Source organism: Gasterosteus aculeatus, chromosome 14 (genome assembly GCF_964276395.1).
Source record: "Gasterosteus aculeatus chromosome 14, fGasAcu3.hap1.1, whole genome shotgun sequence".
Lineage (NCBI taxonomy): Eukaryota > Metazoa > Chordata > Actinopteri > Perciformes > Gasterosteidae > Gasterosteus > Gasterosteus aculeatus.
In genome coordinates, this window is record NC_135702.1 from 14,376,866 (window position 1) to 14,392,099 (window position 15,234).

Sequence of the window (15,234 nt, forward strand, 5' to 3'; positions counted from 1 at the left end):
TTATCCGGTAAAATGCAATGCATGTTCTCCTGGTAAAATAAAGTCAGGCCAGCATCACATTTTTCTGGCATTAGCTGCACATTCAGCCCAAATTTTTTCCCAGGCTCATGAGAAGGAAGAGGAAACCAGGAATTATAGTTAAGAACCTATGATTGATCGCTCATTAGTACTAGTGACTCACGAGTAAAACAAATCCAAAAAACTCACATGGGTGACATGATTAACAAATACAATGGGATATAATACGTGTATATAATACATTTTGTAGCATCAAACCACCAACCTTGCGGTTCCCAGCGCACCCTCTCTACCCATGCCCCACCGTTGACCATATTTAAAATACTCTAAATGAGAGATTTAGACCATAAGCTCATGTTCACAATGTTTACTGGTAATAAATCAAGAAAGAAATAGTCCTTTTCTCGTAGACCTTTATTTCAGACTTATTTTGGCAGTCTACCCTTGATGGCCTGTTTAAGACACCAGCATTGGCTTTAGAACTGGAGATTGCTGCCTGTTTACTCATTTCAAGTAACGAAAACCACCTCCACAACAGAGCTGTGTTTAATGTTTATTCCTGAACAATTCCACTTTTGTCCCTCTGCTTTGTGTGTCCTCAGGTGCGTTCATCGTCTGCTGGACGCCCGGCCTCGTTATCCTCCTCCTCGACGTCTTCTGCGCCAACTGCAACGTCCTCACTTATGAGAAGTTCTTCCTGCTCCTCGCCGAGTTCAACTCGGCCATGAACCCCATCATCTACTCCTACCGCGACAAGGAGATGAGCGCCACCTTCAGGCAGATCCTCTGCTGCCAGCGGCAGGAGAACACCAATGGGACGGTGGTGGAGGGGTCTGACCGGTCGGCGTCGTCCACCAACCACACGGTGCTGAGCAGTGGCGCCTACCACCACAGCCACCCGCACAGCCACCACCACAATAACGAACACTCGGTGGTATAAAAAGGACGGCTGGGAATCGTGGGGATTAACCACAATATGATACGAACTAAAGACGCAGTGATGACTCGGAGAAGGAAGATTAGGTTAGTGGGTTGATGACAAGCAGCGTGGAAGAAGATGGTGTCTTCAAGGACTCTGATAGGCTGTTAGTATTTCTGCTTAGTTGTTTATTAATTGTTTTGCGCGTGTTGTCACGGACAGCGCTGATATGAAGTATTTAAGAGTAATCCGTGAAATTAAGGTAATGCCAGTACTCAAGTGTTTTTTCTTTGTGTCTTGTCATTTCATACTTATTCCCCACGATCCCCATTCTTAAGAGAGCTCGTTACATCCTACAGACCTGTTACATGCAGACAGCATCACGCTACCAACGGGGGTATCCCTCCACATGCATCGAGGGACTCTTTTCAACGCTGTTGTTTCTTTTTCTTTTCTATGTTTGGGAGGAAAGACATCAAATTTTGAGAAAAGTCAGATGTTTTTCTCAGTAGTATTTGGATCCATTACCTGGGTTTCAAACTTACTAATTTGCTTGACATGTTTAGTGTCTTACTAAAAACGGGCGTTATGGATTGTTGCCGTTTTTCATTTCTGCGTATTCCTCATTCATCTTTCAGTGACAAGTGACCATACGACCTTAATTTATTACTCTACTGATCTTTATCTCCCACTGATAAGACTTCCCTTGGGCCAACTTAAATACACAAGATTTCCACGATCTCTTGTTTGTTCCATCTAAGAGTTTAAAGACAAGTTGTTCCAGGGATCTCACAAAAAAGGGGGGATGTTTCTTGTCACAGAACTGACTCTGTGCCACAATGTTGGAGACCAGGCGAAGGTCAAGCCTGTTAGCAGGCTTTGGACCATCACATGAAATGTGCTGATTTGCCTGCCTCACGTGGTTCTATGCAGTCTTTCCCTGAGACAATTACATTGTCACTTATTGCAAGGCAAGATATACCATGCACAAGAAGATAAAATGGGTGCCTCCCTAAAGAACTCAACTCAACTTTGACTGCAAACACTGGCCCGCGAACGTCACAGCAGTCCATCTAATAGTTACATATGACATTTATATTTCAGTCTGGACCAAAGAGCTCGACTGACCCACAGACCAACTGCAGAACTATTGATGGAGCCTCAGTGCTAGCTCGACCAATAAGCATCCAGCTCAGTGGTCCATCATTCCTTTGTATTCAAATATTTCTGTCCATAGTTGGAAGAAAACCCACAAGCACCAGTTCCGTTTAGACGGCAATAAATATTAGCTGGAAAAAAACAGGAAGTATTCAGTATTCAATAGAATACCAAAGCACCTAGGGTTAAAACACTCAAAGGAAAGTATGTAAATATCGTTCTAACAACCAGAAACTGATGATTTCTTTTTGTTCGTTGCTTCGACAGTGTAATTAGTGATAGAAGGTAATACGGATATCCATCCAAAGTAATATACGTTTTGTTTACATGTCTATCTATCCTTATTTCAACCTTGTTTTGGCCTCCCTGCCCCCTCGCTGTCCCTCTTCATGGCGTCTTGAACAGAGGGACACTCCATGTGTTTGATGCTTTGCATTTGAAGGTGCATTGTGTGTGATTTTAAGCCTGCAGAATGTAACTGACTGAAACTCCGCTGTACCAAGATCTGAAGGGAAATATGGTAGACGACCCGAGAACATGAATGTGGAAAATGCGAAAGCCAAAGATTGGCTTGACCACTCTGGGCTACTGTAGAAAAAAATGCAGCCTAAAGATGAGGTTTTTTGACAGCTTATACTAAGGTGAAGGAAAACAACACTAATCTTTTTTTCATTTTTATTTCTTAAGTAGAGGTTCTCTTAGATACACAACTGTAGGTCCTCCAAACGCCACACTCTGCAACCGCACGGTTACACAGATCGGACTAATCCGTAACCCGGGGACAGGCATAATTTAGTTCATCGTAACTACTTCATTGACTTTTTTACGACAACACACCATAAAGCATTTTTAGTAGTCTTGCTATTTTAAAGGGGCACTGACATCAATGACCTGTCCCAGTTTACTCTTAAGATGATACTCCTGTTGAATGATGATATCTTATTCACTGTAACCCTTTTTCTAACAAAGCAATGCTTCAGGTAATATAGTAAACCAATTTAACTTTCTGTCTTCGTATGCCTCTGATTACCAGTGTGTCATTATTTTATACACTGTTGTAAGTATACATGTACAGTATGTATGTATATAAATATATATTATTCAAAGTTAACCACCAAAAGGAAAGTGTTCTTGTGTTGGGTAAATTTAAGTGTGTTATAATGTGTCCAAACGTACTGTAGGATTTTTCTTGGCGCTCTTTCTTGTCTTGTGAGCCTAATCAGTGCTTTTTCTATCAACTATTCTGGTTATTAACTAGTTTGTAACCCAGAACTACTTAGTTACGTACGTGTGCAGTGCCTTCCAGTCATTCATCCTGAAAGAGTACCTTAAAACTAGGCTGAGAAGCAGTGTTTCAACAGCCTCTCTGGTTTAAAGTGTGTTTGAAGTGTGCTTTGTCGTACCCATCACGTCACGGTGCACTAAAGTACGTTTGAACATCGCTGTGGGAAGCTGGAGAACAAACACAAGATCCTCCGTTGGTTTTAACCTACCTTTTTTGCATATGTTGCTAAAAACGTTTTTTTTAACTTTCATTTTCACAGCCTCAAAAGATCATTTTACATTACGTAAATTAGAAACAGATTATGAATACAGATGGTTTTGTTTTTAGTGCAGCATTTTTTTTAAATTGAAGAGCAACACATTCTTCAGGGCAAACATTCTCTTGTGGGATTTGACACATGTCACTCTTTATTATCTCACCCGACATGCATGTTCCTTTCCCAGCTTTAACACACGTGTCCTTTCCTGAAAACAGTTTTATCACACTAGATTGGCACATTCCTGCTATTGTTTCCTGACTACTTCTGTCTGTGTTGCAAGCCCAATGTTTGCTGTTTGCGGTGTGTGTTGCACTTGACAAATGTTGTCATTTTCATACCAAAAGCTGTGTGTGTAATTGTCTAAAAGTCTGTTCTTTCAAAGCGAAACATTGCTTTTAAAGTTTAATTTGTTGCCAAACCTCAGATTTAACAAACCGTGTAACAGTAGTTTGTAAAGTGAAACAGACGTAAATGTGTTTCTATACTATCAATACTGTACATGCCGATATCAATGAATGTCCACCTGGGTTTTAAGTGTTCATATCGCAGCAACAATAAAAACATGAGAAAAGTCTGAATCATTGTGTTGGTGTGTATTTTTCTGATTTGTTTTTCTTAAAATCCCTACGACAATGAAATGTATTTAAATGACATTATTAGAATGTTTCTGAAAGGTTGTACTTTATGTTATGCGTTTAGCCTTGCTATCATTGCTGCTGTCTGTTATCCGCTGATGTTTTTGTTTCTATGACATCCCAAAGGTCAGTAAACGGGGGAACGCGCAGGGTCCCAGACAGACACACTGATAATGCATGCAATGATTTATTTTGGGCTAGACCTAATAATCCATAGACCTCGAGGCTGTTCACACCTTGCTCACACAGCCCTGACTGTTAGCAGGGGTGAATGTGTGACATGTGTTTGTGTAACCGTTAGACATCACTGTTTTAATTATACAGTCATTTTTAGATTTTTGTATCTGCATGCTTTTACTTCCAATTTTATTATTAATTTTTATGGTTTGCATGTTTTGATTATTTGTGTGTGGTGGTTAATGTAGTATTGCCAATGCGGTTTATATGTTTTATCAAGTGAGTGTCTAATGGTGCGTCTCATTAGGGTCAGCAGGTGCGTCCTGGAATTGACGGCAGTTGTGTTTATAGCTCGTTCCAGAATGATGTGAATGAAGCAGCAGTCTCAGCAACAGCAGCAAAAAAAATTTTTTTAGGGAACAATGTTCTGGATGTGTGTGTGAGTGCATGTGTGTTGTGTGTGTAAAACGCACTCTGCTGTGTTTATTGTTCCACAACTTCGGTGGGCAAGCCTCCAGCTGACTGATATATGTCTCCCCACTTCCTGTTGCTCCACTAAACGGGCCAATCGGAGCCAGCGCAGCCACACAGGAAGTTCCGGTGTGCTGTCACTGGGGTGGGGGTTGTCACATCTTCATCACAATGTCAATACGAACACTTTCCCGGCGTAGTTTGGTTTCAGACAAATGTGTCTCCTTCTGCGTCTGTGGCAGATAAGGTTGATGATGTCAATGGACAGAATCAGTAGCCAGTGACATTTACTGGAAAAGTCAACAAGATGTTAACAGATGAGCCAGAACGTCCAGGAACTATTGAAACATTCAGAGGAATCGGCACATAAAACGCAGCCGACCTTCTACTGAAGCACTTTGAAATGTCTCAGCTGCAAAGATGTTCAAAACCAGAAGGCCCTTAAAATGACAAAACAGGAAGATTTTTTCATCATGGACGTGTGAATCGAAAGGGGGCCGTGAGCACAGAGAGGAAGGCTCATATGGGGCGGGGCGCCGTTTGTAAAATGTCGCACGTTCTAAAATCCTGCGCAGTTTTGCTACATTTAGCATTATCATATGAACAAAAAAGCACGACAATATTCATATGTCACTTTTTCAAACATTTAGAGAGAAATTCATGTAAATTCATGCAATAACTTTTCCAAGGATAATGTTTGGCAGTAACACAAAGTTGTTAAATAATATGAATGTCAAATGTAAATCTAAATGTTAAATGTAAATGTAAATCTAAATGTTAAATCTAAATATTAAATGTTATATCTAAATATTAAATGTATATGTATATGTTAAATCTAAATGTTGAATGTTAAATGTAAATGTAAATGTTAAATCTAAATGTTAAATGTAGAGCTAAATTTCACTCTACATATCAGACTTGACGACTGAACATTACAATATTTACGATAATTCATGATGGATGAATTAGCTCTTGTTATAGAGCAGGGGGGTCAAACTCATTTTAGGTAGGGGGCCACATACTGTCATGGAGGGGGGGGTTCACAGGTTGAGCACCCCCCCACCCCCCCTTGACCGGACCATCGTCGAGGATTTGACCGCGCGCCCGATTTCACATTTAGATTTACATTTAACATTTAGATTTAACATTTAACATTTATATTTAATATTCACATTTACATTTGACATTTATATTATATTTTGTTACTGCCAAACATTATCCTTGGAAAAGTTATTGCATGAATTTATGTTTGAAAAAGTGACATGAATATTGTCATGCTTTTTTGTTCATATGATAATGCTAAATGTAGAAAAACTGCGCAGGATTTTAGAACGTCCAACATTTTACAAATGGCGCCCCATAGGCTAGCGAGTCTGTTCAAATAGCAACAGAGAGCAGAAGGAGCTGACTGCAATGACCGATACAAAAGGCAAGAGGCAGGGGACAAAAGAAGAGACAGAGGAGGCGGGTGGGAGAAAATGAGCAAGGAGCGGAAGCCCATAAGCGTGAAGGTAGTTGCAACAGGCCCCATAGCACGGTGGTGGGACAGGCCCTCGTTACTTATTGGCACATTTTGTGTTTAAGAGGTGTCACTGCACACTCTGGTTTTCAGTCACAACAGATTTGGTCCTCAAACCAGCAGTCATATAGTGTACCATATAGAGAATCAACATACTCAGCGTGGTTACATGGATTCGAATAACTGGCTTAGTCGGACTGAAATCGAATTATCCGTTTCATGTAAACACCTTTGTCCGACTATGTGCGGTCCGACTACGATCCGACTAACACCCCTGGATAACTCGATCCGATCCAGTTGATAGTTCGACTTTTGCAGCATGTAACGGTGAATTGGATAAGGAACTGGACTTTGCGTCTTTGCGCATGCTTGAGATCCCGACGGCGTCTTCTCTCCGTTATCAAATCAGCCTATAGCGCCATTCGCATTCGCTATACTCCTATTAACATCATGCAAAAATAGTAGAGGGATGTAGCTTCACCTTGCTCTCCGTTCGCCATCTTTCTCGTAATGTTGATGTTGTTGGTTGTTGTTGGTAGTGGTGAAGAGGTCAAGCGGAAATGGCCGTATCACAACTAGTTGTAATGAAAACAGCGCCACCTATCGTATCGGATATGACATGCTTTCGGCCAATGATTCAATTTATTCACTGCCATGTATATTGGGATAATAGCACTTATTATCCCAATTATAATTCACTGTAAAAATGACTCATGCAGCACGTGGCAAATCTTCAGCTCCCCCCTCGTGGTGAGTATGTGTGTGTGTGTGTGGGGGGGGGGGAAGGGGGTCTGGGGTCTGTAATGGAGCATGCGCCAGGGGAGGCTCATGGTAAAATAAACAGAGGAAGAGGTTTCTGGAACAGTGGCAAGTTTCTATTCAATTGTACTTATTTTATCACTGTTCCTCCCCTTCACTCCTTCACTGTTTCTCTTACACTAGACACGGCAGCTTGGGTGGGACCACCACCAACTTTTTATTTTCACTGAGGCTTAGCGAATTGCTTCAGCTGAGCATAGCGACGAGAATCCGTCCGTCCAGCATTTTAGAAGAATTAAGATTCAGAAATGATCACACAATGTCAATAATGTGATTTGTTTTTCCTGGATATATAAGGCAAAGTCTGCGATTATTATGTTTATTTGCAAGCAAAACAAAAGAAATGTCATACTTTACAAACCTGCATCATTATGTTATGTAACACACACACACACACACACACACACAAGGCATTTTGGGCATCAGTTGACAAGATAAACATTTTCTGTCATTGGACATTAATAGATAAAACAAAGGGAAACTAAAAAACATGACTACGCACTGATAAAACATAGTTGTAATGCTGAAATAGTGTTAAAAAACACAGTTTTATACACAGTTAAAAGTTTTGATCAGTATTGTCTTTGCTGAAAGTTTCTGTCTATGCAAGAGCCAATTAAAGATGGCCTTTAATCTTGGCCTGGTCTTTCAGAATGAAGTTATTTTTGTAGGCCGAAGACATTTTGCCCATCAATCCCTTGCCAAAATAGTCTATCTTAAGGCACAGTAATACATTTAGTCAATGAGTTTCTGCAAATTCTAATTAGACCAAATGTGTGTGCCTGCGCTTAAATGTGACACTAATTTAGATGATGAAGCTGTTTGGAAGAAATAATTTAATAACTTCTTCTCGTGTAATCTAGTTGTTATGACTAACAAAGTAAAATTAGCACACAAACAAAAAAAGACAAAATGATAAAAGAAAGAAACCGGTAAAACGTGAATGCCCCAAAAATGGAATAGCAAATTGTCTATAAAAAATCAAGGGCAATAGTTACTAAATAGTAACTGTGTGCCACTTGGAAGTTTGCTAAAGACAACAACAACAAAGTTGTTTTCACTATCGCGCATAATTGTCTTTCTACATCTAATCTTTGGAAATAAGAACATTTGTAACAAATGAAAAGGAAGAAGAAAACATTTCCTTATGCAATGGATGAACCGGGATGTTTGAGTGTATGTGGATCATTGTATGGTTTGTGGCTTTAAGTCTTCAATGAATAAGGCTCTGAGCTCTGTACAGAGAGAAAAATATGTGCTAGTTGTTCAGGCCTCATTGTTAATTTCTTCAAAAAAGAACCCGGAATTGAGGAAGAGAGTGAAATGCAAATGCCTCAACTATGAGAGATGCTTTGATGCGAAAACATGTTCTTTGCCGGTTTTGGTCTGGGCAAGCAAAAATGACTAAAATGACTACGATGGTTATTGGAAGAATTCTTGGGTTCATTTTCAAAGTGTTTGCAGTCACCAAATCTCTTCATAAGTCAACGGGTTGACATTAATTTCCCCCCCGGTCAGCAGTCAACCTCAGCCTCGCCGCTGATGCTCCGCGTGCTCTGATGCATCCGCTCCAGTATCCGATGTATGCTGCTGAAGCTGGGCCTGTCCGATGAGTGTGTGCTCCAGCAAAGCCTCATCAGGTTATACAGCTCCAGAGGACAGTTCTCAGGGCAGGCAAGGATGTGACCGTCCCGCACATAGTAAATTACCTCCTCGTGGCCCATGCCGTAGTACGGCTGCATCCCATTGGAGAAGATCTCCCATAGCACCACGCCGTAGGCCCACACATCCGACTCTGTGGTGTAGCGGTTGTAGAAGATGGACTCTGGGGGCATCCAGCGGATGGGGATGGCATCGTTCTCGTTGGCTTTGTAGTAGTCGGCCGAGTAGATGTTCCTGGAGAGGCCAAAGTCGGCGATCTTCACCACCATTTCCTCCCCAACCAGGCAGTTCCGGGTGGCGAGGTCGCGGTGCACGAACTTGCGCTCCGACAGGTAGGCCATCCCCGCCGCGATCTGCTTGGAGACGGACAGCTGCTCGGTGCAGGAGAGAAGCCCTGCCTCCAGCTCGGAGGAGAAGCTGCGGCCGGAGAGGCTTCCGCGGCTGAGCGTGCGCACTGACTGGGAGGGAGACCGGTGACGCAGGAACTCGTTGAGGTCGCCGTGGGCCATGTACTCGAACATCAGGCACATGGGTTTTCCCACTGCGCACACCCCTGGGGGAGGAAAGCATAGCAGGAGGTTTAGTTTAATTTAATTAATTTTTTTAATTTTCCTTCTACAGTACACCACAATGAGTTAATTCCCTGTAAAAGGTAAATAAATGTTCAGCCCAGGCATCAACACAGCCTACTGGTACGTGGATGCGCCAAAGGATACACTTAGTAGACATCTCATGTGAACAGTGTGTTTCTGAGAATTGGCCTTGTTACGGCTCGGCCAGCCAGAGAGTTACGCGCCTTGCGGCGGGGACGAGCCGGGCGTGCACCGGATCACACCGGATCACACCTGAAGCCACTCTGCTCATTGCGCAGCAGCTCGTTGGCTCATTCTATGGAGAGTTAAATTGGAGGACTCCCAATGGCTCGTCGCGAGTTCGTGCCCTGTTTCTGGAGAGATCGGTCGTCGTTTGGAGACTTCCCTGTGGATACCTACGAGAGACTTTTCCCTTTGGATTATTTAAGAGTGAGTTTTCCTTTTTTCGTTGAACTGTGAGTGCCCATGGACTAAGGGATTTTGAGTTGTTTTTCTTTTGTTTTCACCTGCCAATTAAGGAGGCAGTTTTTGTTTGTTCCTCGGAACCTTATGCTCTTGAGTTCTTGTGAAAGAATAAACTACGCCGTGTTTTTGGCTGAACATAAACTCCGTCTGGTGTCGTGCACTTGGGGTCGAAGACAAACCATAACAGGCCTTGTATTAAGACTATGTCTAAAGTTGGAGGTAGGATTGTGGCTGCTCATCTTGTAGGTACAGAACTTCATTTAGGTATCTGTATTTGGTATTATGCATTATTGTTGTTATAATGCAGTCCACAACTTTTTTCATTCCTGATATGGAGGGGACGTGGTTTCATACATCATTCAATGATCAAATGAATTTCTAGCAAGTATGGTGGGGTTGTTGTGGCGCAAAGGTAGAGTGGGTGCGCTGGGGACCACAAGGTTGGTGGTTTGAATCCTGGCTGCCCCATGTCGAAGTGTCCCTGAGCAGGACACCTAACCCCTAATTGCTCCCTGTGCAAAAATGTAAAAAGCCATGGCTTATTAATGCAATATAAGCTGCTTTGGATAAACGTGTCAGCTAAATGTAATGTAATGGTGGACATACAAACCTTTCTTGCACTCAGCGAATTCATTCTATTCAACTTGTTTAGTTTGCCTCTAAGGGGGAGGCCGCTTGTTTATTCACGCATTCCTGGGAGGACTTTTGACGTGCAATGCTTAGAGCTTAGAGACACACTGTACAGACTGTGCAGAGGCCTGGCAGCCTTGTAGAAGCTGTACATGTGACATTTGAGGTGATTCTGCATTCACGACACTGACGCCGATTTTAGTACTTCGTACTTTATAGCTCTGTCAAAAAAAAATATAACAAACCTTGTAACATGACTGTAGTTTCAGTTACTCTTTCCTTAGATTTTTATTTTGCCACAACCATAATATAGATTTAGTGCTTTAACTGACTTGTTGAATTTGGAACCTCGCCGACACAGCTCGGTCATCTCAAAGTCTCTCAAACATTGTTCAAACCCCCAGCAAAACATAGAAAATTTGTCCAGCTTCATTTTAGGCAACGGTATGGAAAATCATCTATAAAAGGACATGTACCGCCCCAAAAACATGTAATATTTGTGTAAACATCAAGAAGCTTCCACACACACCCAGAACCCAGAAGTTGTTGGGTCAAAAAAAATTCCCAAAATATTTCAGTTTAGAGGTCCAACAGGCATCACACACACGCGCATACACACATATTTGGTATTTGAATGTTTCATGTCCACGCAAGAGCTGCAACGACAACATGCTCGCATGGAAGCTTTCGCGGGAGGACATCATGCTCAGTGAGTTCATGTCCCGGTGGTCACAGAGTGGGAGATCACAATGAACTGATCCATATGTGTGCATGAGCACACACCGAACTGTTGTTCAACACCAGCTGAAGGTCAGTAGCTGTATCTCTAAATATGTGGGGCACAAAGGGCCTCACATGCAACAAAATGGTGGCACGTATCTAATATGGAAACATGCATGTTGTGCATAATGCCTCGATATTTTTACACACAATTTGCGCTGTATTAGTCCAGGGGGTTGACTAAATAATTCCAGAGACATCGGCGACTTCAGCATCACTGTCTCTGGATGACACATTCGGAATGAATGCCACTCCAAAACAGACACTTTACCAAAATTATACTGAAATCACATATTTTACAACCTTAAAATGGACCAAAGTAAACAAACTAACTTCCCCCATTGGTTAACGGCCCTGTTTACTCACCGACAGTGCCAAATATAATTATGTATAAAGTTATAACATACACATATGTGTCTTCCAGGGAGTTCATCTGGATGCAAGCAGTTTGTTTTGGGTAGATTGGCTGCATTAGTGGAGATACACTTTGATAGAGGACATTTGTTTTCCTCGGGGCAACAAATACACATTTGTTGTCAAGCAGCACTAAATGGTACAGTATTCTATGGGAATCCTTGAGCACGCTGACTGGACGTGTAAAGCTGCCTCTGAAAACTTTTGTCCCTGTTTTTCCCTATTTGAAGATGTAAGCTAAAAATGCTGGGTTTTGTTTCCACAAAATGAGTGATGAATACCAAAAGAGCAACTCCTTCAAAAGCAAATTATTTAGACATGGAGTACACGGACACTAACCTAGGAGTCGTACAATGTTCGGATGGTCAAACTGAGCCATTAGCGCTGCCTCACGCTGGAAGTCGTTTTGCATGTCATCCGAGGCCTCCTCCTTAAGCATCTTCACAGCCACCATCGTGAAAGACTCTATCTGCAGCAGTCCTGGTGCCCTGCAACAAAACCGAAACATTCAAGCACAGAAAATTGCCCAAATGACCGCTAGTTCGCCTGTAAAAGAATAGGCGATGAAAGATTGATTGGAACTGTTTGCGAGTGAAGGGATTGCTTTGGTGGACAACTCCATGTGAGCGCAGAATATTAGTTTTGACAATTTGGTTTCAAATCCTTTCTTCAGATTTCTGTGAAATATAAGCAACTTTATTAGAGCAGTTCATATGAATATCAGTTAATTATACATTCACACACACACACACACACAGAATCACTTTGTTAGTTTCACACACATACATGGGAAACACAGATTGAAGCCTATCTGCTTGGGAAGATATTTAGTCCTCAGGTCTATTTTTGTCACTGCATGTACTTTGCGAATGTGTGTGTGTGCGTGTTTGTGTCTGTTCATGTTTTTATAAACATACACAACCCAATGCATGTGCTGACTGTGCATTTTATTTAAATATTTATTTTATCTGTACTCTTGAGTGCATGGTCTCACAGGGTCTAGTCTGTATCTGCACATTCCTGGTTATGCTTGCAGGTTCTGAGTGTGTATGTGTGTGTTTGCAGTTGTGCCTTCTTGCCTTTGTAAAGGAGAGTTTTGATTTTTAGTTTTGACCCTCATTTCCAAAGAAGCTTTAAAGAGCCGTTACTTTGGAGGTCTTGTGGGTTAAGGTTGACTGATGTAACTGCAAAAATTATAGTCACAGGTGTTCCTTCGGAGATACATTTCACCATGCCCTCACATGTAGAGTTATCCAAATATATGAGAGTGTGTCTTAAGTTCTCAGGGGTGTCTATATACTGCACTATTCCAGTTTTCATTAAGAGATTACCAGCTAGCCTGAAGGACGTCTCCCAGATCTTCATGGCCTCATGCAGGTGCTACTGTGGAAAAACCTTTAACTACTAGAGCGCTGGGCTAACAGTATGAAAGCGATTCTTTTTTCTCCACCCATCAGAAGCTCATACTCATCAAATGCAGTCTTTAGGGTAATATCTGCTGTCACCGTATTGCAGTTTTGCAGCTGTCTTTTTTTCCAGAACACTACTCAACAGTAAATACGTCCTCAACTTTGTTATTCCTTTTTTATTAACATTAATAAAAGTAGAGGTTAAACAATAATAATCCTAAGCATTGTCATTCTTGACAGAACAATTTACCCACTACAAACACTTTTCAATATTTGGACAAAAAAACTATGAATGTTGCAAACACAGTCCTTTCCACATTTGTATCCTCTGGAAAGCAAACCATCCTTTTTCTACATAACCTACACACTTATTTTACTTGACAAACATAATTGATTTTGACCCAACCAACAATATATCTTAAACCTAACCAAGTCAATTTGCTACCGAAACTAATTTTGCTGGCTATGGAAGAATGCACAAAAAATGAAAAATCTAATTTTGTATCAGATGGTGGTCTCCCTACAACCACTACACATTCCACGTGTCCGGAGAGAACCAATTACGACACGCACCGTTAAAAAGCCCTCCACCGAGGCAGATGAAGCCCTGAGAGACTGCTTGGCCACAACAGACTGGAGTGTATTTCAGCAATCATTTGGTGAGGATGTTGATGGGCTTGCACACTGTTACTCCCACTGCTTGAACTTATGCGATGATATTGTTGTTCCCACCAAAACTGCGTTGCTTCCCTAACAACAAGCCATGGGTAACCAGCGATGTCAAGGCCCTCCTCAATAGGAAAAAGAGGGCCTTCAAAGAAGTGGACCAGACAAAGCTGAGGCACGTACAGGGGGAGCTCAAAATCAAATTGAAGGAGGCAAGGGAGGAATACATGAAGAAAGTAGAACGGAAGCTACAACAGAACAGTGTGCGAGAAGTATGGGAGGGGATGAAGACGATGACTGGCATGAAGAAGAGCGGCCACAGTGTGGAGGGAGGCCTGGGGCCTCATTTATAAAATCTTGCGTAGAATTTGCGGCAGAAGTGGCATACGGATGAAACGTAGGACGTGCGTACGCACAGAAATATTCAGACTTATAAAACCGTGCGCACGCACGTCCTACGCAGTTTGCCCTTAACAAATCACAATCACTTCTAAATGCAGTGCAGCTTCTGCGGCTTCATGTCACGCCCCAAAGTTGCCCATATATAGTCTGTGGAACGCCCACAAATTAATATTCATTGATTGCGAAATAATGGCAAACACTGAGAGGAAAACGAAGAAACGTAACTTCACTCAGTGTGAAGTCGAAATTATCATTGGCGAGGTGGAAAGGAGAAGGAAAATGCTTTTTGGAGGGCACAGTATGGGCATTACTAATGCCCAAAAGGCACTTGAGTGGCAAAAGGTTGCAGAGCAACGGTGCAGCCTCACAACCTCGGACCGTGGCCGAAATAAAGAAAAAATGGTCTGACATCAAAGTGGATGCAAAAAAAGAGTTTAGAGCGCCATCACCAAAGTGTGTCTGCCCCGGATGGGGGAAAGGGGACACCGGAGCTGTCCCCTCTTGATGAGAGACTGGCGGCAATGATTGGGGATCAGGGACAGGGTCTGGGCCAACATCGGCGTCAGGGGGGTCGAGGCACGTTTGGAAGCTGTGCCACATTATGTAGCACAGCACATGCTAGCACGATTTTGCACACCTTTTCAGGAGTAGACAATAACCTCCCTCCAGTGCAGTCGAGGCAGCGCCATCTGCCCTTAAACAGGCCGATGGTGCGCTGCACTACAGCGCGAATCCTTCCATTTGTCACGTCTTCTAAGAGCGCAAGATCAGCTATCTTGCGTCATTACGCATTGTGATGGCATCATGGCATTTTATTACCGTCCATTTTATTGCATCTCACAAGCAACAGCTGTGTTCAATCAATTGCATAACATGTGAATATTATTGCAGAACATATTTCACTTTTCTTTTTGAAAATGTGTTAATTTGTATTTCTGTTTGTTTTACGCTGC

General features: G+C 42.2%; 2 protein-coding genes across 5 annotated transcripts in view; one reads left to right on the top strand and one right to left on the bottom strand.

Annotated features, from left to right (window-relative positions):
* Positions 1-4,217, top strand: part of lpar1 (lysophosphatidic acid receptor 1) — a 46,435-nt gene extending 42,218 nt beyond the window's left edge. For all 4 annotated transcript variants that reach the window (XM_078088269.1, XM_040197809.2, XM_040197808.2 and 1 more), the window contains one exon: positions 621-4,217. In XM_078088269.1, the coding sequence (XP_077944395.1) occupies positions 621-958 (338 nt within the window). In that variant the 3' untranslated portion in view covers positions 959-4,217. The remainder of the gene's footprint in view (positions 1-620) is intronic.
* A 3,351-nt stretch (positions 4,218-7,568) lies between these two features.
* musk (muscle, skeletal, receptor tyrosine kinase) overlaps positions 7,569-15,234 on the bottom strand; it is a 28,591-nt gene continuing 20,925 nt past the window's right edge. Inside the window, exons 16-17 of the mRNA XM_040198219.2 lie at positions 12,144-12,292; positions 7,569-9,475 (exon numbers count right to left, since the gene is read on the bottom strand). Of these exons, the coding sequence (XP_040054153.2) occupies positions 8,775-9,475; positions 12,144-12,292 (850 nt within the window). The 3' untranslated portion in view covers positions 7,569-8,774. The remainder of the gene's footprint in view (positions 9,476-12,143; positions 12,293-15,234) is intronic.